This window comes from Leptonychotes weddellii, chromosome 11, assembly GCF_054177405.1.
Source record: "Leptonychotes weddellii isolate Sample4059 chromosome 11, ASM5417740v2, whole genome shotgun sequence".
NCBI lineage: Eukaryota > Metazoa > Chordata > Mammalia > Carnivora > Phocidae > Leptonychotes > Leptonychotes weddellii.
The window spans coordinates 50,042,310-50,068,451 of NC_138379.1; the positions used below are offsets into that span (position 1 = coordinate 50,042,310).

The 26,142-nt window shown below is 38.8% G+C and overlaps 1 protein-coding gene across 8 annotated transcripts in view; it reads left to right on the top strand.

Annotated features, from left to right (window-relative positions):
* ACER3 (alkaline ceramidase 3) overlaps positions 1-26,142 on the top strand; it is a 147,630-nt gene that overhangs the window by 77,487 nt on the left and 44,001 nt on the right. For 5 of the 8 annotated variants that reach the window (XM_081798894.1, XM_081798888.1, XM_081798889.1 and 2 more), the window contains 3 exons: positions 17,097-17,149; positions 19,676-19,757; positions 22,648-22,683. In XM_081798894.1, the coding sequence (XP_081655020.1) occupies positions 17,097-17,149; positions 19,676-19,757; positions 22,648-22,683 (171 nt within the window). Of the gene's footprint in view, positions 1-4,599; positions 4,607-14,525; positions 14,626-17,094; positions 17,150-19,675; positions 19,758-22,647; positions 22,684-26,142 lie in introns of those variants that run through there. The other 3 variants (XM_081798891.1, XM_081798892.1, XM_081798887.1) reach the window with 3 other exon arrangements.

The following is a 26,142-nucleotide window of genomic DNA, read 5'->3' on the forward strand; positions in this document are numbered from 1 at the left end:
TGCTCAGTAGCCATATAAGACTAGTGGCTGCTGATTGGACAGTGCTATTCCAGAAGGATCTGTGAATTATTAATTACAGCTATTTAAATGTATAAGAATTAATTCTTAGGATTGATTCTGATATTCAACACATATTTATAATAAATAATAAAAGACTAGAGAACTGTTTAAGATTGAAGGAGACCACAAAGACATGACAACTAAATACAATGTATGATTCTGGACTGGATGGTTGTGTGTGTGTGTATGCTTACATTTGTGATATTATTGGGACACTTAGAAAACTTAAATGAGGTCTGAGGATTATATGGTAAATCAGTGTTAATATCCTGATTTTGTTGGTAGTATTGTGGATACATAGGTGAATATCTTTTTATTTTATAGGTTTAATTCACATGCCATAAAATTAACCATTTTAAAGTATGTAAGTTAGTTGTTTTAAGTACACTTACAAAATTGTGAAGCCATCACCATTATCTAATTACAGAATATTTTCATCACCCCAAAGAGAAACTTCATGCCCATTAACTGTCTCTCATTACTCCCTCCACCTCGCCTCTGACAAGCACTAATCTACTCTCTGTCTGTGGATTTGCCTATTCTGGACATTTCATAGCAATGGATCCTACAGTGTGTGACCTTTTATGTCTGGCTTCTTTGACTTAGGCTGAATAATATTCCATTACATAGATATACCACATTTTGTTTATTCATTTATCAATTAATGGACTTTGGGTTGTTTCCACTCTTTGGCTTTTATGCACAATGCTTCTGTGAACATTAGTGTGCAAGTTTTTGTGTGGATATATATTTATTAGAAGTAGAATTGCTAGGGCGCCTGGGTGGCTCAGTTGGTTAAGTGACTGCCTTCGGCTCAGGTCATGATCCTGGAGTCCCGGGATCGAGTCCCGCATCGGGCTCCCTGCTCTGCGGGGAGTCTGCTTCTCCCTCTGACCCTCCCCCCTCTCATGTGCTCTCTCTCTCATTCTCTCTGTCTCAAATAAATAAATAAAATCTTTGGAAAGAAAAAAAAAAAAAGAATTGCTAGGTCACCTGGTGATTCTGCATTTAACCTTTTTTTAAAAATTTTTTTTAATTTTATTTTTTTGCCTTTAACCTTTTGAGGAGCTACCAGACTGGTTTCCAAAGTGATGGTACCATTTTACATTCCCACCATCAATTTTCTCTATATCCTTACCAGTACTGGTGATTGTCCTTCCTTTTGATTATAGCCATCTTGCTGGATGTGAAGTGATATCTCATTGTGGTTTTGATTTGCATTTCCCTAGTGACCAGGGATGTTGAACATCTTTCATGTGCTTATTGCCCATTTGTATATCTTCATAGGAGAAATGTCTGTTCAGATCCTTCTCCCATTCTTAAATTGTGTTATTTGCCTTTTTATCATTGAGTTATAAGAGTACCTTATGTATTTTGGGTACTAGACCCTTACTGAATACATAGTTTACAATTTTCTTCCATTCTATGGGTTGTGTTTTCATTTTTTTAATAACATCCTTTGAATTTTAGGATCAGCTTATCAATTTCTGCAAAAATTATCTGGGATTTTGAAAGGGATTCCATTGAATCCAGAGATCACTTTGGAGAGTGTTGCTTTCTTTATTTTTTTCTTTGTATTCACTTCTATTTTGCATATGATCTACAATAAACATTATTTTGGTAATAAAATATTTAAAAACTTAAGTTAGATGATTTTATGCTAATTTATAACCTTATAAAGAGTATTGCTGTCTTTAATATTGTCTTCCAATCCATGAACATAGATGTCTTCCCATTTATTTAAGTCTCTTACTTCTTTCAATGATGTTTTATAGTTTGTGTGCAAATCTTGACTTCTTTTGTTAAATGTATTCATAAGTATTATAGTTTTGATGGTATTGTAAATTGAATTTTCTTTTTTTTTTTAAAGATCTTATTTATTTATTTGACACAGAGAGAGAGAGAGAGAAGGAACACAAGAAGGGGGAGTGGGAAAGGGAGAAGCAGGCTTCCCGCAGAGCAGGGAGCCTGACGCGGGGCTTGATCCCCGGACCCTGGGACTGTGACCTGAGCGGAAGGCAGCCGCTAACCGAGCCACCCAGGCACCCCGTAAATTGAATTTTCTTAATTTCATTTTTTTGATTTCTCAAGCCTAATTTATAGAAATAACAATGATTTTTGCATATTGTTATTGTATCCTGCAACATTGCTGAGCTTGTTTTTTCACCTGTAGAGTTTTGTGTGTGCATATGTGGATTTGTTAGGGCTTTCTGTGTACACAATCATGTCATATGCAAATAGGGATCGTTTTATGTCTTCCTTATCAATTGGATGCCTTGTACTTGTTTTTCTTGCCTAGTTGCCCTGAATAGAACTTCCAGTACACTGCTGCATAGAAGTGGAGAGAGCAGATATCCTTGTTTTGTTCCTGATCTTAGGAAAAGAGCTTTTAGTTTTTTACCATTAATTATAGAATTTGCTGGAGTTTTGTGTGGATGCCCTTTTTAAATCTGAGGAAGTTCCCTTCTATTCCTAGTTTGCTGAGTGTTTTTATCATGAAAAGATGTTGGAATTTTCAGATTTTTTTTTTCTGAATCTCTTGAAATGACCATGTGGTTTTTCTCCTTTATTGTATTAGTATAGTCTAGTACATTGGTTCCCATATGTTGAATCAACCTTGCATTCCTGTGATAAATTCCATTTGGTCAAGGCATATAATCCAAATGAATATCTTTGTAGGAAACATGCACTAGAGTACTTGGGAATAATGGAACTTCATGTCAGCAATTTACTCAAACGGTTCAGAGATAAAAAAAAGTTTTTTTGTATTGTCCTTCAAACTTTTCTGTACCTTGAAGTTGTTTCAGTTATTTTTTAATTAAAAAAATATACATCTTCTTTGACTCCAGTAATTGCACTCCTAGGAATACTTCCTAAAAAAGTAATCAGAGACAGGGAAAAGATGTTTTACAAGTATGTTACACATGTGAGAGTGTTACACGTGATAAAGATTTTTAAATGATCTAAATGTTTAACAAAAGGGAGATTGTTAACATATACTATGATATATCTGTGTGTTGAAATGTACTGTTGCCATTTAAAATAATATTTTGAGGGACGCCTGGCAGGCTCAGTCAGTAGAACATGTGACTCTTGATCTCAGGTCATGAATTCGAGCCCCACATTGGGCTTACTTTAAAACATACAATAAAATAAAGGAAACATGATCTCTGGTTGAGTACCTTTAAAAAATAAATAAATAAAATAATATTTTGAAGACTACTGAAATGGGAAAATGTTAGACAAAACTTTATGTAATGTGATATCAATTTTATAAACAATAAAAAAAAGACTGGAAGGAAGTACATTTTGCCTCACTTCTTTTCCTTTGTTACAAAGTTTGTAATCTGTGGCTCAAAATTATAACCCCCACCCACCCATAAAATATCCTTAAAGTCCTTGCCCCTTGCTTTCTTTTTTTTTTTAAAGATTTTATTTATTTATTTGACAGAGAGAGACACAGCGAGAGAGGGAACACAAGCAGGGGGAGTGGGAGAGGGAGAAGCAGGCTTCCTGCGAGCAGCGAGCCCGATGTGGGGCTTGATCCCAGGACCCCGGGATCATGACCTGAGCCGAAGGCAGACGCTTAACGACTGAGCCACCCAGGCGCCCCCTGCCCCTTGCTTTCTGAGCAATATTCAACTCTGATCAAGCTCAATTATCTGTGTATCCTGTGCCTGAACTGAGTAGATAAATATTGCTCATAGAAATTATATCCCTTTGTTAAATGATCTCACTTTTAAATTATTGAACAAAAATCTCGAATAACCACTCAGTGCCATAAGACAGTACTGTTACATTTCCCTGACAGTTTCAATTTCCATTCTCCAGAACTATTATTTCACACTTGCTGCTCTTTTTAGATTTCTTTGTATATCTTTTTGCCTCATATCCCCTTCTCCTCAGTGATATCTTCAATATTTCACTAAGAATATAGAAGAAATTAGTAAGAAACTGCCTCATCTTTTTACCACTATCATCTTCCTCCTATTATTGTGGAAGAAATGTCCCAATTCCTCTCAAAGACTCAAGCCTACAGTTACATACTCCAGCGCAGTCACTTGCTCCACCAGTCTTTAGAAAGTCACTACACTCATTCACTGCTATCAGCTTACACACATACTCAAATAACTCCCCTCCTTTAAAAATTACTTCTCCCTGACCCTGTTTCCAGCTATTGAATCATTTTTTGGTTCCCTTTCATATCAAAACCACTTGAATGTCTCTGCTCTGTCTATACTTACCTCCCTCTCTTTTCCTCCCGTTCTAGTTAGGTATTCCTTCCCTTCATTTCATAGAAACTGCTATTGTCAAGGTTACCAGTGACCTTCATCTTGCTAAATCCAGTAAATACATTTCTATCTTATTATTTGACCTCTCAGTAGCATTCCACACAATATTTGCTTTTTTCTTTGTGAAACACTTGTTTGGGCTTCCCACTTTTCCTTTATATAAAAGGAAATTCCCTCAGCCTTCTTCCTTACCTCACTGGACACTGCGTGTGTGTGTGTAGTTTTATGGTTTTATTAAAACAAATATGAAATGCACATAAGCTATCTATTCATTGTCTTCGCTGTGCAGCCTGGCATTGGCATTGGTGACTCTGATGGCCAGCTGGGCTGCTCTTTCCACAATGGCTTTGTGGTTCTTAGAGGAGACATTGTGAGCAATCTCTGCACAGTAAGATTTGTTGCATGTCAGCACTTCAAGCTTCTTTTTTGTTTTTTAAGATTTTATTTATTTGAGAGAGAGAGAGTGCGCGTGCACACGTGTACACAAGTGGGGGAGAGGCAGAGGGAAAAGGAGAGAAGCAAGACTCCCTGCTGAGTGCAAAGTTGGCTGAGGGATCTCAACCCTGAGATCATAACCTGAGCTGAAACCAAGAGTCAGATGTTTAACAGACTGAGCCACCCAGGCTCCCCAGCACTTAAAGCTTCTTGATGTGGACTAGGAACTTCAGGAAGCCACTGGGCAGCTTTGTTTTCTTGTTGTTCCTGTAACCAATGTTGGGCATCAAGATCTGGCCCTTGAGTCTTCCGTGCACCCTATTGTCAATACCTCTGGGTATTGACATCCACCAGTTGCACTTAATTTTCATATATCAGTCTGACTTATGCCGGATGAACTTCTTGGTCCATTAAAAAGTTCATGATCTTGGGCTTTACCAGGGGTCTGAGGGCAGCCATGATGCGGAGTAGGAGATGGCTGCCACCTCTGCAGGCAGCGCCGAGGAAGAGGGGGCCCTGGCCACTCTTAGTCCTGGACTACCTTCTCTATATTCTCTCCTAGGTGATCTCATATAATATCATGATTACTGATATTTATGCTGATGATTTCAAAACATCCGTCTTCAGTTCTAACCTCATCTTTGAGCTCTAGATTTGTATAACCAACTATATGTTTGACATACCACTTCAGTGTCTAGTAGAAATCTCAACCTTTAATATGGGCAATATGTAATTCTTTATTTCTTTTTCCATACCAGTTCCTCCCCTAGTAGCCACTGTGATGCCATCATCCACCCAATTGCTGAAGCTAAAAACCTAGAATCATCCTTATTTCTTTTTTCTCCTCATTCCTCACATCACATCTGTTAGCCATTCTTCTGGTTTTATTTTAAAAATATAACTGGAAAATGTGTTCTGTTTTCACATTGCCTACCCTTGTGTAAGCCATCACCGTCTCATTTCCTGGCTACTGCAATAGTCATCCATTGCCCCTGCAGCCATCCAAGGTAGTCTTTTAAATTTTAAATCAGATCGTATTGTTCTTCTGCTGAAAACTCTTCCAAGACATCCATTTGCACTTAAAGTGAAATTTAAATTCTTTACTGTGGCCTACTTGATCTGGCCTTGGTCTAGTTCTACAACTTCAGTTTTTACTCTTCCTCTGCATAGTTTACTACACTTCAGTCACACTGGCCTGGTCTCCCCCAACTAGAATGTAAACTTCTTGAGAGCAGAGATCCCACCTGTCTTAAATACCACTGTACTTTAGCATATAGACTAGCGCTGGCACATAGCATCTGCCCAATAAATATGTAAATGAAGGGAGGAAGGGCGTAAGGAGGGAAGGAAGGACATTTAATTAAACACATGAGTAAATAACTAAAGAGATGCATTAAAGTATTAAATAGTAGATATCCCTGGATTGTGGGATTACAGGGAATTATATTTCTTTCTCTCTTGCATTTCTATGTTTTTCAGATTTTCTGTAATAAACATGAAATACTTTTTTTTTTTTAAAGATTTTATTTATTTATTTGACCGAGAGATAGAGAGCACAAGTAGGCAGAGGGAGAGGGAGAAGCAGGCTCTCCACTGAGCAGGGAGCCGGATGTGGGGCTCGATCCCGGGACCCCAGGATCATGACCTGAGCCGAAGGCAGCCGCTTAACCGACTGAGCCACCCAGGCGCCCCTGAAATACTTTTGTAATAAGGAAAATACATGTTTATGCTTGCTTTAAAAGAAAAGAGACTTTAAAAGACTCCAAACGTGTTCTGGAGGAGTAGTAATGATAATAAGCCAATCTGAATACCCTTCATCCTAAAGCAGACTACCTTCTGTTCTTGGGGGGCTGGGTATTTAATTCAGTTTTGAGTTTTATTTATGTGGCAGATTATTGTATTTTCCAAAGATGTTAACACCAATATATCTCATCCCACCTGCTTTTCTTACAATGTGACATTGACTCTCCTCAAGAGGTGGGATCTTTGTTCCTTGCCCTTGAATCTGGGCAAGACTGTTACTATGGTGGACATGAAGCTATATGACTTCAAGGAGTGAGTCACAAAAGGCAATAGAGCTTCTTCCTTATCCTTACTCCTGGGATGCTTACCCTTGGAAGCCAATCAGCCATGTGGAAAGGCCATGTATAGATGTTCCTACCACAACCTCACCTGAAGTCCCTAGGCTGCAGCTGCATCACTGCCCAAAATTTGAGTGTGTGACTCTTTAGATGATTCCAGCCCCAGTCTTTGAGCTGTCCCAGCTGACCCTGAGTGAAGGAGAGATGAACTGCTCCCTCTCAGTTCTCTCAAAATGCATATTAATCAGCAAAATATATATTGGGTATTTTAAGCCACTGAGTTGTTTTTTTTTTTAAAGATTTTATTTATTTGAGAGAGAGAATGAGAGAGAGAGAGCACATGAGAGGGCAGAGGGTCAGAGGGAGAAGCAGACCCCCTGCTGAGCAAGGAGCCCAATACGGGACTCGATCCCGGGACTCCGGGATCATGACCTGAGCCGAAGGCAGTCGCTTAACCAACTGAGCCACCCAGGCGCCCAAGCCACTGAGTTTTAAGGTGGTTTGCTACACAGTAACAGAGAACCAGAACAATATACAAAACATATCTACTCCAATTCTGTGCATATGGCTACCTCTGACATTCCCTTAAACACATATTTTCTAAGACTTAGGTAAGTTTTTAAATTTCTAGGATCATTCCTGTTGTCCATCATGTAATTCCTAAAACAGTAACCCTGGAAGGTAGTGTGTGTCTGTCACATATATAAAGAAGCAACTGCATGAATGTGCTGAGACCAGGATAGACTAAGTATCTGAGTTAAGGAGGGGATAGGCTCCCCTACTGCATGCTGAATAGATCATGACAATATTTCAGTTCTGAGGACTGACCTGGTTTATGTTCAAATGAGAAACACCAGAATGGTGAAAGAACTAAAACTCTAGTCATGATGATTGAGGGGAAGGAACTGGGAATATTTCGCCTGAAAAAGAGAAGACATGCTGCTCACTCAGCTGTACATACCAGACTCTCTCAGTTCTATGCATTTTTCATGTCTGGCCCTATTGCACTTCCCTCTCTCCCTTGGACAATTCCTGTTCATCCTTTAAAGTCTTAGCCAAAGCGACAGCTCCTCTAGGAGGCCTTCCATGGCCCCGGGGTTGGATATGTACCCCTCATATGTTCTTCTACAACCCTCTGTGCTTCTCTGTTACTGCCCTTATCTTTTGTTTTATAAATATATTTATATCTTTCTTCTGTATCAGAATGTGAGTTAACCTAAGAGCAGGGACTCTCTCTGGTTGACCTTGGTGTATCCCATACTTTTAGGGCACATAGCACTACATAAATGTTTTATGAATCAGTGTTTGAAGTGTTGACATGTGAAAAAGATACAATTTATTCTTTGTGGTCCTAGTGGCATTAAAGGTACAGAGACATCTTGCTCAACATCAGAAAGAATTTTCTGAGCTAGTAGATGGTAAGAGCTTACTTCAGAGATCTTGAGTCCCCTGTCCTTGGAGGTGCCCACGCGTAAGCTGGACAAATACTTTCATTAGTTCAAAAATCGGTACCTGGGCAACAGGTCTGCATAGGTAAAAATGATATAGTCCTTTCCTCAAGGAACCTGTGGTCTCGAGTGAATCTACCTGGAGTGAAGGTAATATGGTAGTGAATGCAGTGGTAAAGGGACCTACAGTATCCTATGGAAATGGAAAGAGAAATTATTTAAGGAAGGGAGGTGAGAGAAGGGTTTTCACACAGGTGACTCAGATACATGTTTGAGTTGCATCTTCAAAGATGAATAGGAATTTGCCAGGCCAACTCAAACCTCCAGAGTTGAGAGGATGTCTGGCATCTCAGGGCACTGCAAGTAGTACTTTGTAGTTGTAGCCATGGATGGAATGGGAATATGTGGTGATGATGGGGACAGTTCTAACAGTGATAATAGCTAACATTTGTTACATTATTGAGTACCTGCTCTGAGTAGGTGTTGAACTAAATAGTAAGAGATATGGTTTGGGAAGCTAACCAGAGGCCAGATCTAAGCCTTTTGGACTTTATCCCCTGTAAGCCATTAATAGATTTGGAGCAGAAGTGGGACACACTTTGATTGGTATATAAACTTAATTGTTGGTAAGATTGTTACCAAAATAACCCAGCATTTCAATAGACCAGATGGCCTTTGATCCTGAGATCTTTGATTGTGTGCTTTATCATTACTGTAATACTACTCTATCAGCTTTGGGGACAAATTATACAGATGCCTTATTTCTTGCCTCTTTGGGTTCTACAAAGTTGTGGTTTTATGTGCTTGCCCATCTGGATAGAAATAATATATGACCCAATTTCCCAATGATTTAGGAGGGAAGAATCCTCAGTATTGAAGGACTTTTTAAAACAGCTTCCCCGGGGCGCCTGGGTGGCTCTGTCGTTGAGCGTCTGCCTTTGGCTCAGGTCATGATCCCAAGGTCCTGAGATCCAGCCCCGCATCAGGCTCCCTACTCTTCGGGAGGCCTGCTTCTCCCTCTCCCACTCCCCCTGCTTGTGTTCCCTCTCTCACTGTGTCTCTCTGTGTCAAAAAATAAATAAAATCTTTAGAAAAAAGAAACTTCCCCATCTCTCTAATTTAAACATAAAATGATTGTGAATATTCCTTGAAGGCTTCTTGTCTCTTTTCAGGATAAAGTTGTCTCAGCTATGTTAATCCATTATTTTTTATGCACAGTCACTGAAGCAAAGTACAAAATGACAGTGCTGCCACTTACTAGACCCTGGTGGTCAGTGAACCATTTCACCAACCTGAACTTAGCTGGTTGTAGCTGTAAAGAAATTGGAGGCCCATTCTTTACTTCTGCCTAAACAGAGCACAAGCAGATATTGACAGTTCTGTCTTAAGAATGATTTGGAGCTGGGGCGCCTGGGTGGCTCAGTCGTTAAGCGTCTGCCTTTGGCTCAGGTCATGATCCCGGGGTCCTGGGATCGAGCCCTGCATTGGGCTCCCTGCTCAGTGGGAGGCCTGCTTCTCCCTCTCCCACTCCCCCTGCTTGTGTTCCCTCTCTCGCTGCATCTCTCTCTGTCAAAAAATAAATAAAACCTTTAAAAAAAAAAAAAGAATGATTTGGAGCTTAGATGGTATTTTCTTCAGATTTGTTATTGCTAGGTGGCTGCTTGGACTCCAGTTCAGCTTCTGCTACCACTTTGCTGGCTGTTTGAGCATAGATATGCCACTTAATCTTGCTGAGCTTTTGTTTCCTCATCTATTCTAATGGATTTAATAATACCTATAGGAGTATTGTGAGGATCAATTGATTGGCATATGTGAAAGTGTCATCATAGGATCTGGTAAATAAGTGTTTAATAAGTATGAGTTTCCTTCCTTTTTCTTTAGCCAGTTAGAATGTCTGAAAACCACCATTATTAATTGTTAGTGATTCATTCCTTTAAATACTATTATCTGTGCCTCTGTGAAGGGTAATATTTTAAGCTATTACTAACTCCTTACTCATGATTAATGTGTCACATCCTTTTGGCAGCTAGCCAAGAGCAATGCATTTGTGAATGGGTTTGAGGAAAATATTAGAGAAGGAATAGAGACACTAGGAGTGGACTTCAAGTAAGGGGTGAAAGGTGCCAAAGAACAATTTAGAATCACAGAACTTTAATAATTAGAAGAGATTTTTATTTTTTTAAAGATTTTATTTATTTATTTGAGAGAGAGAGAGTACAAACTTGGGGGAGAGGGAGAAGTAGGCTCCCTGCTGAGCAGGGGCAGGGAGCACAACATGGGGCTGGATCCCAGGACCCCGGGATCATGACCTGAGCCAAAGGCAGACACTTAACTGACTGAGCCGCCCAGGTGCCCCTAGAAGGGATTTTTAAAATGTAGTCCAATCTACAAATTTTATAAATGGAAAAACAGCCTAAGAGAGGTGAAGTAAATTTACTAAAAATTACACAGAAAGTTAGAGAAAAGAGGAGGACCTACATTTTGTTTTATTATTTGTGTTTCCTTTACCTATCTTAGGACATTGTCTTGCATTGCTGGTGGTTGGAGTGTAAAAGCTTCAAGTTTTTAGGAGACTTCTCCCAGATTTTATCTATTCACTCATTCAACTCATTCTTTTTTGCTTTCACTAACTGACATATATACAGTTATTGATAATCCTGGGGTGGGTAAAGTTAAAGGCAATTTTTAAATTTCTTCAGCCATGTGGAATTTTTCTTTGTGTTCTTCTGCTTTTTCTAAGTATTCTCTACTGAGCATATATGTTTGTTATTAGAAAAAAGAAGTAGATGCTAGTAAAAAAAATGTATTCATCCTTTTCTCATAAGTAAAAATAAATATATTTATCCTAGAAAATAAAACCAAAGAAAAATGTGTGTTCACCTATAATTTTCTTTATAATACAAAAACAAAAATTGCTTAAATGCTAGGTAGTTAATGTAAGCTAATTCAGACTTTATAATGTAAACAACAGATATTCTGGTTATAAATATTACCCTTCTTTCTCCTTTGCTCCCTATCTCAATGAATGGAACCACCTTACACTGAAAGCCCAAGCCAAAAACCTGTGATTCATCTTTAATTTCTCCTGCTTTCTCGCTTCTGAAAACACTGAAAGCTCAAATACATCTAGCTCTAGCAATCTGTACAACCACGACCTTAATCCATTATCTCCAATCCAGATTTCTGTAACTGTTTCCTAATTGGTGTCCCTACCTCCCCTATCCATTTGTCACACGGGAACAGAAATACTGTCCCTACAAACAAAACTAATTGTTTTCATTCTTTGAGCATTCTTTGCTAGGCTTTGTGCAAGTGTTAGAGATGAGACATGTAAAATGCAGTCTCTGCCCTCCAGAATGCATGCCACTTTTTTTTTTTTAGATTTTATTTATTTATTTGAGAGAGAGAGACAGAGATAGTGAGAGAGAGCACAAGTGGGGAGGAGAGAGAGGAGAGCGAGAAGCAGGCTCCCCGCAGAGCAAAGAGCCCCATGCGGGACTCGATCCTAGGACCCCGGGATCATGACCTGAGCCGAAGGCAGACGCTTAACCAACTGAGCCACCCAGGCATGCCACTTGTTAAACATCTTTAATACTTCCCCTAGGTCAGGCTCATGAATTTGCACCACAGGCTGCGATCTGGCCCCTGCCTTCCTCTCTAGACTCCTTCAGTCACATACCCCACCCCCACCCTGGAACTCTGCTCTTTTACCAGTCATAATTTTGCTACTTACGGTTTTGAAATAAGACTTCTTTATTTGTATCTCCCAGATTTTAAAATCCATGCCCTTTTAACATATGCTCAGTTCAATTTAGTTTCTCTAAACAAACAAGCAGCCAACATCCAGAGTCCAGACTTTTCTTCTGAGCTACAGATTTGTATTTCTAGTTGTCTGATTGACATTTCCACTTGGCTGTCTCACAAGGTACCTCAGATTCAACATGTTGAAATTGTTCTTGTAATTTTCTCTGTTTTCACAATCTCTGTAAACTGTACTGTCATCAACTGTAGTATTTAGGCAACAAACCTGGGAGTTATCCTTAGGAGTTTCTTCTCCCTCACCTTTGTATCAATCAATCACAAATCCCTGTTTAATTTACTTCCTGAATGTTTCTCAAGTCTAGTCACTTATATCTATTCCCAGTTCTGCGACCTTAATCCAAGTAGCAACTTTCCTTGGCCTGGACTGCTGTAACCTCCTAGGTAGCCCTCCCACCACTATGCTCTTTCCCTGCAGAACGCTCCACACGAACCTGATCTGGCACCATATGTTCATTATTGTATTAGTCAGCTGGGGTTGCCATACAAAAATACTGTAGATTAGGTGGCTTAAACAATAGACATGTATTTTTTCATAGGTCTGGAGGCTTGAAGTCTGAGATCAGGGTGCCAGCGTGGTTGGGTCTGGTGAGAGCTGTCTTCCTGGCTTACAGGTAGCCACTCCTTTTGTGTGTGTGTGTGTGTGTGTGTGTGTGTGTGTGTGTGTGTGTGTGTGTTAAATGACCTTTGTTTGTTTGTTTTAATTTCAGTGTAGTTAACATACATGTTATATTAGTTTCAGGTATACAGTATGGTAATTCAGTAGTTCCATATATGACTCATTGTTCATCAAGATAAGTGTACTCTTTATTTATTTATTTTTAACATTAAGTGTACTCTGAATCCCCTTCACCTATTTCATTCATCCTCCCACCGACCTCCCCTCTGGTAACAATTTGTTCTCTATAGTGAAGAGTCTGTTTTTTGATTTGTTTCTCTTTTATTTTTTTTCCCTTTGTTTTCTGCTTTCTTAAATTCGACATTTGAGTGAAATCATGGTATTTGACTGGGTTCTTCCAAGCTCTCTGGTATCTCTTCTTATGAGGGCATTAATCCCATCATGAGGACCCCTACCCTGATGACCTCATCTAATCCTAATTACCTCCCAAAGGCCACATCTTCAAATACCACTGGATTGGGGATTAGGGTTTCAACATGTGAATTTGGGTGGGATACAAACATTCAGTCCATTATAACTGTATTTTCTTATTTTTTGTATTCTTGATGCTCTGGCATCTGGAGCCTCACTGACTAGGGAGAGACTGTCCCTTCCAGGGGTGGCCATTTCTTAGATACAGCAAATAACTCACCCTGGACGGCACCTTTCATATTCAGACTAACCAATCGAGAGCCCATACTTTAAACTACCTTCTTTTTCTGACTCTTACACTCCAGGAGACAATATTCTTCTGCTCTGATCACCCCAGGGCCAGGTACTAGACAACTAAAGATAGCCCCTAGACCCTAGAGCCTGCTGAAATTATTCAAATTAGCCAATGCTAAGCCTGATTGCCCTCTCTTACCTTGCCTTTCTCTGGGAAACCACTGTAAAGCATGTCATCCATGCTTTCTCCTTGCTCATTCTGCCTCATGACTGATGCTGGTGCTTTCCCATGTGGCCCTGGTTGGCATGGGATGTCGCTTCTTAGGAACTGTGAATAACTATCTTTTCAATGGCAGTCATCTTCTGATGTGTTGGCCTCACAATACCTGAAAAATAATAAAACCTGTATTTTAAACACACTACCACCACCACTATGAACTGAATTGTGTCCCCTCAGAATTCATATGTTGAATCTCTAGTCCCCTGTATGACAATATTTGGAGATGGGGCCTTAAGATGGTCATTAGGTTTAGATGAGGTTATGAGGTGGGGTTTTCATGATGGGATTAGCACCCTTATAAGAAGAGACCAGAGAGCTTGCTCTCTCTCACTCTCCACCATGTGAGAATACAGTGAGAAGGCAGCCATCTGCAAGCCAAGAAGAGAAACTTCACCAAGCACCAAATCTGTGCCATCATCTTGGACTTCCTAGCCTCCAGAACTGTGAGAAATAAATTCTGTTGTTTAAGGTACCGAGTCTGAGGTATTTTGTCGCTGCCCAACCTGATGGAGACCGCCACCTAGATGAAACCTTTTCAGTGGCTTCCCATTGCTTTTAAGATAAAATTAAGAATCCCTTTCAGCCTAAAACATTTGCCTGATTTATTTGCTGCTTATTTCTCCAGTCTCATTTCATATCCTTTCTCTTCATCATTAATTAAGCTTCAATCACAATGGACATTTTTCAGTTTTTTATTTTATTTATTTATTTATTTATTTTTAAAGATTTTATTTATTTATTTGACAGAGAGATAGAGAGAGAGCACAAGTAGGCAGAGAGAGAGGGAGAAGCAGACTCTCCACTGAGCAGGGAGCCCGACACGGGGCTCGATCCCAGGACCCTGGGATCATGACCTGAGCCGAAGGCAGCCGCTCAACCGACTGAGGCACCCAGGCGCCCCCATTTTTCAGTTTTTTAAATTCCCTTCCTGCAAGAGGACCTTTGCACATGATGTTCCCACTGCTTAGGGGTTCTCATCTTCCCCTCAGTCCCTCTTTACCTTACTCATATCCATATTTTCCAGGACTCAGTTTTTGTGTCACTTCTTTAAGGAAAATCGTCATGACTCTTTACATGAGGACACCTGTTTTTTGGTCATGGTACTCTATACTTTTCCATCATAGCACTTATCATAATTGTAATTAAATATTTATTTGTGCAGTTAACTGTCTAGTGTCTTTCACCCTGGCTAGATTGTCAAGCATCATGAGAGCAAGGGTTATCTTGTCTCCTGCACATAGCATAGTTCCAGGCACATAGTAGGTGCTTAATAAATATTTGTCAAATGAATGAATAAAAGAATGACAGCAATTATTTCAACTGCCTTTATAGATTGTATAGCTAGACCTATGGGATAATATGGAGACAGCAGATCTATTTATGTCCTATCCTCCAAATACATGAATAGAAGATCCCCCAAAATGGGCCATTTAAGTACCTCCATACTACATTGTGGAAAGGCCAAATAATGACACAAATATTTTGCTGACACATGAAAACTGAAATAAAGAAGATATAAATGCAAAAGATGTTTAATATGAAGCCAGGAGATTGTGGTTCAAACTTAAATAGAGGAATCTTCTGTATATCATAAACCTTGTGGCAGATTTATCTGCAGTATATTGTGGTACCATGCCAACTTTTTTGAACATGTGAAGGTGATTCAAGTGAAGGGTTTTGGAGGCAACATAATGTAGAGGTATGCTCCAGAGTCAGTTTAAAATCTGGCTCCATTACTTAATAGCTCTGTGATCTTGAACAAATTACTTAAATTGTCTAAACCTCAGAGTTCTCATCTTGGGATGGAGATAATAGGACCTACCTTAGAATTGTTGTTAAACTTAAATGAGATAATGAATGCAAGACATTTAACCATAAGACCCTGCACATACGCTGCTATTTCATTATTCCAGTAATTTATCAGAATATATTACTTGCGTAAACTCTCTTCCTTCTTCCTAGAATGTATTTCTCTACCAACCCATTACATTTCCTGCCACCACCTTCTCTGGCTTCTGTGTCCCCCTTCTTTTGGAATCTTTATTTTTAATCACATGTTTTTCATTTCCCTCCCTCACTGGGCTATGAGGGCATTGACTGCATCTTGTTTTCATTATATCCTCAGCAACTAACACATTGCCTGGTACATAGTAGATATATTATTAAATAATTAATTAAATGCATATCTAGTGAATAAGTAAATTCTATAGGATTGGCTTAAAGATTAGAAATAACCTATCTGCAACATTTAGCTAGTGTCTAGCTTGTAATTTAATACATATAGCTATTATTATTATTGCTAATAACAATATTTTTCAGAAACATGTTACTTAGATTAACTAAATGACTTTCCCAGCCATTAATATCCCTTCTTATATATATTAGCAGATATTTTATCCATCTTAAGTGTTCTAGGAAAAGGGAAAATGCAAAAGAATATTGATAGGACCCACAGACCAATAGATGGTAGACATCATTCTTGCCTGGAGGTATGATATCATAGTTTGTGGTACTGAATGATCTGAGTGGTCCAGTGAGTCAGGCGTCCTGCTTAGGTGTGTACATTAGGATAGATAGATGGACAAGCTTGTTTGTTCAATGACAGTAAACCAACCCCTATAAGCAGAGGGCGGGGAAAGGTGAAAGAAAGAGGCAGGCCACTCCTGGTTGGTAGGTGGCAGTTTTAATAAGCAGAGAGTACCTATATACAAGGCTTATCTTGGGTGGCAGCAATGGGTCCCCCACCTACCCACCAAATCTTTTTTTTAAGATTTTATTTATTTATTTATTTGACAGAGAGATAGAGCGAGAGTACAGGTAGGCAGAGACGCAGGCAGTGGGAGAGGGAGAAGCAGGCTCTCCGCTAAGCAGGGAGCCCAATGCGGGGCTCAATCCCAGGACCCTGGGATCATGACCCGAGCGGAAGGCAGCCACTTAACCGACTGAGCCACCCAGGAGCCCCTGCCCACCAAATCTTAAAAGTTTGTAAAGAGGCCTTAATTTGGTTTAGTCAAGTATACCGTACAGGTGTTTTCAACACCACATCACTCTCAAGACTCTGTCCTTGGAACAGCCTCTGGGAACAAGAAAGACAAGCAGAACTCCTCTTCCAAGGATAGCGGGTGAGGAGCCTCCAATCGCCTGGGTCCAGCTCACAGGTCAATTGAGGGTCACGTCCTTTCAATGACCTTCCCCAACACTCAGAGTAATTAGATGTTAAATATATGAAAGAATTAGTAAAAGGTATTAGATAATAAGAGGTGACTGTCATAATCATTCTGATGTTTTATTTTGATTTGTATAATAATTGCACCTCTACAATATTTAAGTCCTCTTATCTTTCTTTGTTTCTTATAGCTATTGGATGAACTCCCAATGATTTATAGCTGTTGTATATTTGTGTACTGCATGTAAGTACTTATGTTTAAAATTCAGTTGTTTAATATATTTTAAAATTCATTTTCACCTCATAGTAAATTAAGTAATATAGTTAACCCTGTTACATTATACTGGGAGATTGTAATAATGTAAAAGGTTATAAATTCTGTGATCTCCCTGTGAAGTATAATCTGTCGAGGTTATAATAATGTTGTTTATTAACTTTTATGATCTTAAAACCCTAGGGCCAGTTTAAATACTCTTACTTCAGTTTGACTTAACTTGTATAATCTGCCTTTCCTTGAGTTATAAATGTAGATAAAATTTTATATATTATGCCATAAAAATAATATTTATGTACTTTGTACCTGTAATTGTGGTAGGTATTACACAAATCATCTCTAATTCTCTCAGTTGTACAAGATAAATGGGTATTATCCCCATTATATAGATGATGAAGTGAAGCACAGAGAGATTTAGTAACTTGTCTAAGGATATAAGCAGAACTTATGCTTAGGTGACTTGCCTAAGGCCATGTAGCTGGTAAGTGTCAGAGTTGGAAATTGAATTACAAATTTAATAAACTTACCTTCTAAGTATGCGCTTAATTCCCTAGCACTAGTACTTAAAATTTCTCTAAACTCTTTATATGATGGTTATCTCTTTTTAATATGATCATTAATACTAGCTCAAGTATATTTTCTTCTTCTTCTTCCCTTTTTTTTTTTTTTTTTTTGAGAGAGGGTGGGGAGGCAGAGGGAGAGAGAGAATCCCTAGCAGGCTCCACACTCAGCACAGAGCCTGATGAGGGGCTCAATCTCAAGACCCTGAGATCATGACCAGAGCCAACATCACGAGTCTGATGCTTAACTGATTGAGCCACCCAGGCACCCCAAGAATATTTTCTTCTAAAGATATCTAAAAATCAGAATCATTTGAGAAAATATATTACTTAAAAGAGCTCATCTGGGGGCACCTGGGTGGCTCAGTCGGTTAAGCATCTGCCTTTGGGATCCAGCCATGCGTTGGGCTCCCTGCCCCTCAGGGAGTCTGCCTCTCTCTCTCCCTCTCTCCCTCTGGCCCTCCCCCTGCTCTTGCTCTTTCTTTCTCTCTCTTTCAAATAAATTAATAAAATCTTTTTTTTTTTTTAAAGATTTTATTTATTTATTTAACAGAGAGATAGCGAGAGCAGGAACACAAGCAGGGGGAGTGGGAGAGGGAGAAGCAGGCTTCCTGCCAAGCAGGGAGCCCGATGCGGGACTCGATCCCAGGACCCTGGGATCATGACCTGAGCCGAAGGCAGACGCTTAACGACTGAGCCACCCAGGCGCCCTAAATAAATAAAATCTTAAAAAAAAAATAAAAGAGCTCATCTGAAACTTTTTCTGTAAAGGGACAGGTAGTAATTATTTTAGGTTTCATGGGCCTATGGTCTCTGTTGCAGCTCTTCAACTGCTACGGTAGCATTGAAGCAGCCGTAGATAATATGTAAACAAATGAGTGTGACTGTTCTGGTAAAATTTTATTTACAAAAACAAGCTTAGGTCTTTGGGCAGTAGTTTGCTGCCCCTGATCTAGAAAAATACTTTCAGGTGAGCTTTTTTAAATGAGTCATCAAGTCATAGAATTTGAAGGTAAAAGAGATCTTAGAAATCATCTGGGCCAACCACCTTTCTGTAGAGATAAGGAAATAGGAGTTGGGTCCAGTTCCCACAGCCAATTAATGAGTAAACTGAGAACTCTTCTGCTGCTTCTACTAAAACATAGGTTCAGAGGTTGGATACCTAACCAATGGTCAAATATTTGTTCATATTTCCTTATTTACTGAGTATTTGCTAGCCTAGTGATTAGATACATGAGAAAAAGATTTTATCCCTGCACACAGGAGTTCACAGTCTGGTTGAGGAGACCCATAAAGAGACAATTATAATAAAGTGATATTTTCTGTAATAGTGTGCCTTAGTCAGGGATGGCTCATTGCAAGATTTAGAAACCTACTCAAGCCAGCTTGAGTTAAGAGGAATTTATTTAAGGACATGAGGAAATTATATGAAACCCAATAGCAGGAAGTACAGCCTTACTGCAACTCAAGGGCAGCTTCTCTCTCCCACCCTTTTTTTCTCCATTCCTTCTTCTCTGCATGGTCTCGTCTTTGAATTTGCTTTATTTTTCCCTCCATGCAGATCACTTCTCTGCTCATTCATCTTCTCGTCTATTCAATTTAGCTGCCTAAATGTCAGCATCAGACTTTCAATCCATAAGGCTTTATACTTTGACTCTCCACATTTAATTGATTCAGTCTCTGATTCCCAAACTCCTAAGTTTTCAGGAGAGAGCTTCTCATTGACCCAGTTTAAGCCAGGTGCCTTCTCCTGATTTCCCCAGCCTCTTGGAGGCTCTAGGTGGTGCAAGTTCCCTGAGATAAGAGTTTGGGTGGGAGGAAATGATGGGTATCACTAGACCCAAAGGTGTGTATACAAGTGGTAAGAGAGCATTCTATTTGTTTTACTAGTTATATATTCTAAAATAAGTTTCTTTCTTTCTCTCTTTTTTAAAAGGTTTGAATGTTTCAAGATGAAGAACTCTGTAAACTACCATCTGCTTTTTATTTTAGTTCTATTCAGTTTAATAGTAACCACAGTAAGTCATATCTTGTTTCTAACAGATTAAGCATGTGATGTAGATTTGAGAATTGTCAGGGTATAGATAGTACTAGAAATGTGGGAATAGATGAACTGGCACAGAGATAGCATGAACCATTAAGATGACCAAAGATGCAACCCTATGGAACACTTTTTTTTTTTTTAAGATTTTATTTATTTATTTGACAGAGAGATAGATAGTGAGAGCAGGAATACAAGCAGGGGGAGTGGGAGAGGGAGAAGCAGGCTTCCCGCCGAGCAGGGAACCCGATGCGGGGCTCGATCCCAGGACCCTGGGATCATGACCTGAACCGAAGGCAGACGCTTAACGACTGAGCCACCCAGGCGCCCCCACTTCTTTTTTTTTTTTTAACAGAGTTGAAAAAGAGTATATTGTTTGATATTCACAGTCTATCAGTTTGCAAACTTTCATAATGCCTAAAGATTTCAATAAGAGTCATCACTTTATATATACATTCAAGGTATAAAACATGATGCTTTGATACATAGTGAAATGATTAGGCAAGCTGATTAACATATCTTCTCGTGTGTGTGTGTGTGTGTGTGTGTGTGTGAGAGAGAGAGAGAGAGAGAGAGAGATGAGACCACATGAAATCTATTCTCTTAGTAAATTGCCAGTATTCAACCCAGTATTAACTATAATTACCATGCTGTACATGGGAACACTGACATTTGAGGGTCAGGTAGAAGAAATGGAGCTAGCAAAGGAGACCTAGAATAAGTAATCAGAGATATAGGAAAACAAGAGAGCCCAGTATAACAGAGTACAAAGAGATTTCTAGAAGGAATAACAGTATTAGTTGCCTCTGAGAGGATTAGTAAAATAAAGATTGAAGTTTGACCTATAAAAATTTCAATTAAAAGACCCAAGTGACCAGGGCGCCTGGGTGGCTCAGTTGGTTAAACGGCTGCTTTCGGCTTGGGTCATGATCCCAGGGTCCTGGGATCGAGCCCCACATTGGGCTCCCTGCTCAGCGGGGAGTCTGCTTCTCCTCACTCTCCTTCTGTGCTCTCTGTCTCAAATAAATAAATCTTACAAAAAAAGAGAGAGACTAAAGTCCAGAGAGTTTTAGTGACTTGCCTGGCCAGCCAAGTTTATATGGAGAATTGGTGGCAGAGTCAAAACTGGACCCCTTTGTAAGTTCAGAACTGATGTGGTCAGAATTACAGGCTTGGGAGTCAGTCAGATCTGAGTTTGGACCAACACTGTTACTTAATAACTGGGAACCTTGGGCAAGTTACTTAATCTCCCTGCGTTAATTTCCTCATCTGTAAAATGAAGATAATAACAGCATACATTTCATATTAGTTATAAAAATTAATACCTGGCACACAGTAAGGACTCCATAACTCTTTTGCCTTAAAAAAATATCTTTAAGAGGCATGTCCTTTTGCATTTCTTTTATTAATAGCAGTGGTAATATGAAACTATGCAAAGGGAAATTAGTATTTTGAAACAACACATTTCAGAGATGAAAAGCATTCTTCCTTACTGAGTTTAGAGTTACAGATATATAGTGTCTCATATACATCTTACTATTAAAGCTCTATGGATGCTTAAAGGAAATAATCTGCTCTTACTGTGTGATGGTAGGAACTTCCTCCCAAAATAAAAAATTTTGTAGCTGAATTGAAAAATTACATAAAATTTTTGTGAGGTCAGCTCTACATTAAATGAGGATATAGAGATATCTAAGCACAGCGTTTGCTGTCAAAGAGATGACTGCCTTGCAGGGGAGAGGAACAAACCAATAAATTACATGATGTTTATACATGGTCAGTGAGGGCACAAAGGAGGGTGAATGGCTGCTCCTGCTGAATGGAGAAGGGACCAGGAAAGGCTTCAAGAAAGAGGGATAGTTTGAGCGGGATCTTAGAAGATGAATGTTTGCCAGCAGGGGAAGATTTCTGAACAAAGTAAAGAGCAGCATGTTTAAAGATGTGGAAGCACTGTACTTTCTGGAGCCTAGGATGAAAAAGGGACAAGAGGAGAGCAGTGAGGCCAGGCAGAAAGTCAGGAGTGAAATCATGGAAAGCTTTGAAATTTGGACTTTGTCTTGTAAGTGATGGGAGCCATTTCAGGATTATGATTTGAATTTTGATACCTCTCTACCATGTCATTTTAAAGGCATACTCCTACAGGGCAGTAAATGCATGCTAAAGCCTAAATAGGCATTGAACTTAATCACCCAAATGATATTGGAGCCTAAAACTAGGATATGTGTAATTGGGAATGCATTTAGGTGATGAGTTATGCATCTAGGTGAGTGTGTTAGAGGTTTTGGAAGTAAAAGAAAGCACAAGAAATTTGTTTTAAATGTTTTCAGTTACTGAGCATATATTATATGCTAAATACTTTCATGTATTTTAGCTTCTTATTCCTCACCACTGTTACTCCCATTATCCAGATAAGGAAAAAATGAGACTTTTGGTTAAGTGATTTGCTCAAGGTCTATAGCAAGTAAGTGGCAGACTCTGAAATTTATCACCTGTCAGTCCAGTGTTCTTTGTGTTGTAGAAAAAATGTGTTATAGACATTGTCAACAGAACCTCTTCACCCCTCCTAACTGTGTACCTTTGCCGTTCCTTGATGCTGATGTAGAAGCTAAGAGGCCAGAGTAATCTACAATAGCTTTGAAACATTTAGTTTACCATGGTAAAGCTAGCACTGGGGGAGACCCACCTGTAGGTACTAGCCCTTCTGTGGCACGCCACCTAATCTGATTGGTTTTACATGGCTAGAGTCAGATCTAAGTAGCAGGACTAGGGAAGCAAGAGAGGTTGGGATTTGCAGAATGGTTGGAATAAGTTTTCTTCCCCTTCAATAATGTACTTCATTCACATGTGTTTCTTTTAATATTTTGTAGGTTTACCTTAAGGTAAAGGAGCCTATATTCCATCAGGTAATTTTAAAAAATTATTACACACTTGATTGTTTAACAGTACTTGCCTGCATTGTGTTTCCCTTTCTGGTAAATTATATGTGATACAGTTTCTGAAAATAAAATGGTAGATGTCCTATGAAAGTGTTTAAAACAGAGTTTGCAAACTCAAGTGCCTAAAGGATGCCAATGCCCAGGCCCGGCTGGCTTTGGTAGTCAGTAATGCAGGTGTAGCATTGCTCTTATAAGAAAAAAAGAGAAAGCATGCATGCACATACACATACAAGGTCCTTTTTATGACATTATTTTCTAGAAAAGATAGACTGAAAATTCCTTGAATATTTCCCCTCCTAATATTTTATGAGTTTTTTAATGTGGGAGGTTATTTACATTGAGGAAAGCAGACATAGGAAACTTTGCTGTAGGAAATAATGATTTAAGTGTATCCCATAATGAAACCAGAGGAAAATAAAGTAGCAGACCCTAAATAAAGAGAGCCATTGTTAATTGAGTGCTATCATGTGCCTGGTGCTATGACCATTACTGCACAGACTCTAATCTCCCCAGCAGTCCTACAAATTAGGGATTACTGTTCACATTTTAAAGGAAATGAGCTCAGAGATAGTGAGAATTTGCCCAGCAGTTACACAGTTATTAAGGGGCAGAGCCAGGGTTGTAACCTAGATTTGTTTGACTCCTATCCCAATTCTTTTAACAAACTAGAAAACAAACAAACAAGCAATAAATAAGGATACATTTCAGGAGTATCAGAAGCCTTGTAGTTTTAGAATATTTTGTGCTTTTATAAAAAGTAAGTGTTCCTGTATCTTTTTAAACTTAAGCTAGATAATAATCATCTAACTGAAACCTGTTTCTTAAATTCCAAAACTACATGATTGTGCCTTGCTTTTCTATAGGCGAGCCTAAAGTCAATATTACAAGAGAGGACATCCTCACTTTCCTGTTTATTTTAGCTTGAAGTATGTCATTATGGAATTACCTCTTTATTTAGAAAGATTTATTGAGGTGTGCCTGGGTGACTCAGTTGTTAAGCATCTGCCGTTGGCTCAGGTCATGACCCCCAGGGTCCAGGGATCAAGCCCCCCCCCTCCCTGCTCAGCAGGGAGCCTGCTTCTCCCTCTGCCTGCTGCTCTCCCTACTTGTGCACTCTCTCTCTCTCTCTGTCAAATAAATAAATAAAATCTTTAAAAAAAAAAAAAGATTTATTGACACACTGTAGAGGATGAAGTTTATATGAAGAATACTTCACTTTTATAAATTTCTTATTTGTCTTTATAAGAAAGAAAAATCATAAGCACAAAAAAACAAAATTCGGAAATTTGGGGTTAATTTTTGTAAGTTTATGATCAATTTTCCATTTTGTGTTTTAGACCTATTTTACAGTGTGTTTATGTAATAAAAGTAACACACTATTCATCTAACTTCCCATGCTGCAACTCTCATGTGTTTTTTCAGTAATACATATTTTCTTTTCTGTAGATAGTGGTAAATGTTTGCTAATAGGAAGGGAGGGAGGGAGGATGAAAGCTTACAGCTATGGGTTATATACTAGGCCTCTCAGGAGGGAAGTGAAGAAGTAGAGGAATGGTAGGGGGAAGTGGGTAAGTAGTCTGAAGGTAGAAGACATTCATTCATTCAACAGATGTCCACTGTGTACATTCTCAGTACCAAATTCTGAGCTTGAAGTTGGAAATAGGCAGTGGAGCAAAAATTTCAATATCTAAAATCAGGCAGACCTGGATTCAAATCGAGTCTCTACTTACTAACTGTATGCCCTGGACAAGTACTCAACTTCTTTGAGCTTTGGTTTCCTCATTATTCCACAACCACTTTTTAAAGCCTTCAGTATGCCTGGTGCTGGACTAGGCATAAGAGAAGTACTAGTGAATAAAATAATGGGGTCTCTGCTCTTGAGGAGCTCATTATACTGTATCTCTAAAATTGGTATAATAATCTCCTAAGGCTGTCTGAAGATTAAATGAGGTGATGCTGGGGTGCCTGGCTGGCTCAGTCAATAGAGCATGTGACTCTTCATCCCAGGGTTGTAAGTTCGAGCCCTATGTTGGGTGTAGAGATGACTTAAAAATAAAATCTTTTTAAAAATAAGATAAATTTAAAAATAAATGAGATAATGCATATAAAGCCCCTACCACATGGTAAGCAGTCAGTAAATGTTAACTAATATTAATAAACCAAGGCAAGTAAGACATGGTTACTGGTCTCAAGGAGCTCACTGGATAGATAGACTTGTAAAAAAAAGTATTTATAGTATAGTATGTAAAAGCAGTGCTAATGTAGACAAGGGTGCAGTCTGTCTGCTTAGATGACTCAGGATAGGATTACAAAATATAACTATTGCATATAGCTAAATTATTACTTCCTCTAATATTGAAAAACAAAATAGGGAAGATGGCCTACTATTGTAATACAGTAGTATTTCTCGCTATTTGTAATGTTTTATTTGAAGAGGTCTTTGCCCCAAAGTCCAATCTGGAATATTCTTTGCTGTCCTGTTAAGTAATTAGAATTGATTTTCTTCTTTTTAAAAAAGTAAGCTCCACACCCAACGTGGGGTTTGAACTCACAACCCTGAGATCAAGAGCTGCATGCTCTACTGACTCATCCAAGCCAGGTGAGCCAGGTGCCCCAGAATCGATATTTTTTATTTATACTTAATGGCTTAAAAAAATCTATTCCTAATTAGTTTCTGAGTATCATTCTTAAGAAAAGAGAACTGCTTTTTCTGAGAATCTTCTTTTTGTCTAAGTTTGTGGAATATCGCTCTCGTTCTTTTATATCACTGTTGATCTTATATGCAGAAATTTGGAAAAATTGTTTTGAAATTTGTAATTACAAAAATTGTTTTGGAATTTGTGGCTAAATTTACAGTAAGTTTCAAGATCTTAGAAATAATGGAAAAGGAGGGAAGAGCAATGTTATCTAATATAAAGGAACTCTGGCTTGAGAGTTTGGAATTTTGATTTCTTACCACTTTGATTTCTTAAAGTTTGGAATCTCAATTTCTTGCCACTTTGTTATCCATGGACATGCTGTGCCTGTTCTTCAGTTTCCTCATTATAAAATGTTTAAAACAAGGAGAGGTTTTCTTTCAACAAGGATAATATAAAAATACTACATAAGGTAAAGCACAAGGCAGTAAATACGGTAATAGTGTGACAATAAAGTACATATGAAGGTGTAAGATTATGGGGTTAAGTTTCTGCCTATGATAATCACAGAAAGCTTCTGAAAGGAGATATTTGAGTAGGGACTAGACAGATAAGTGGTGGTGGAAGGAAAGAGTTAAACACTTTAAAAGTATCTGTCACACGTGGATGGAACTGGAGGGTATTATGTTGAGTGAAATAAGTCAAACAGAGAAAGACATGTATCATACGACCTCACTGACATGAGGAATTCTTAATCGCAGGAAACAAACTGAGGGTTGCTGGAGTGGGG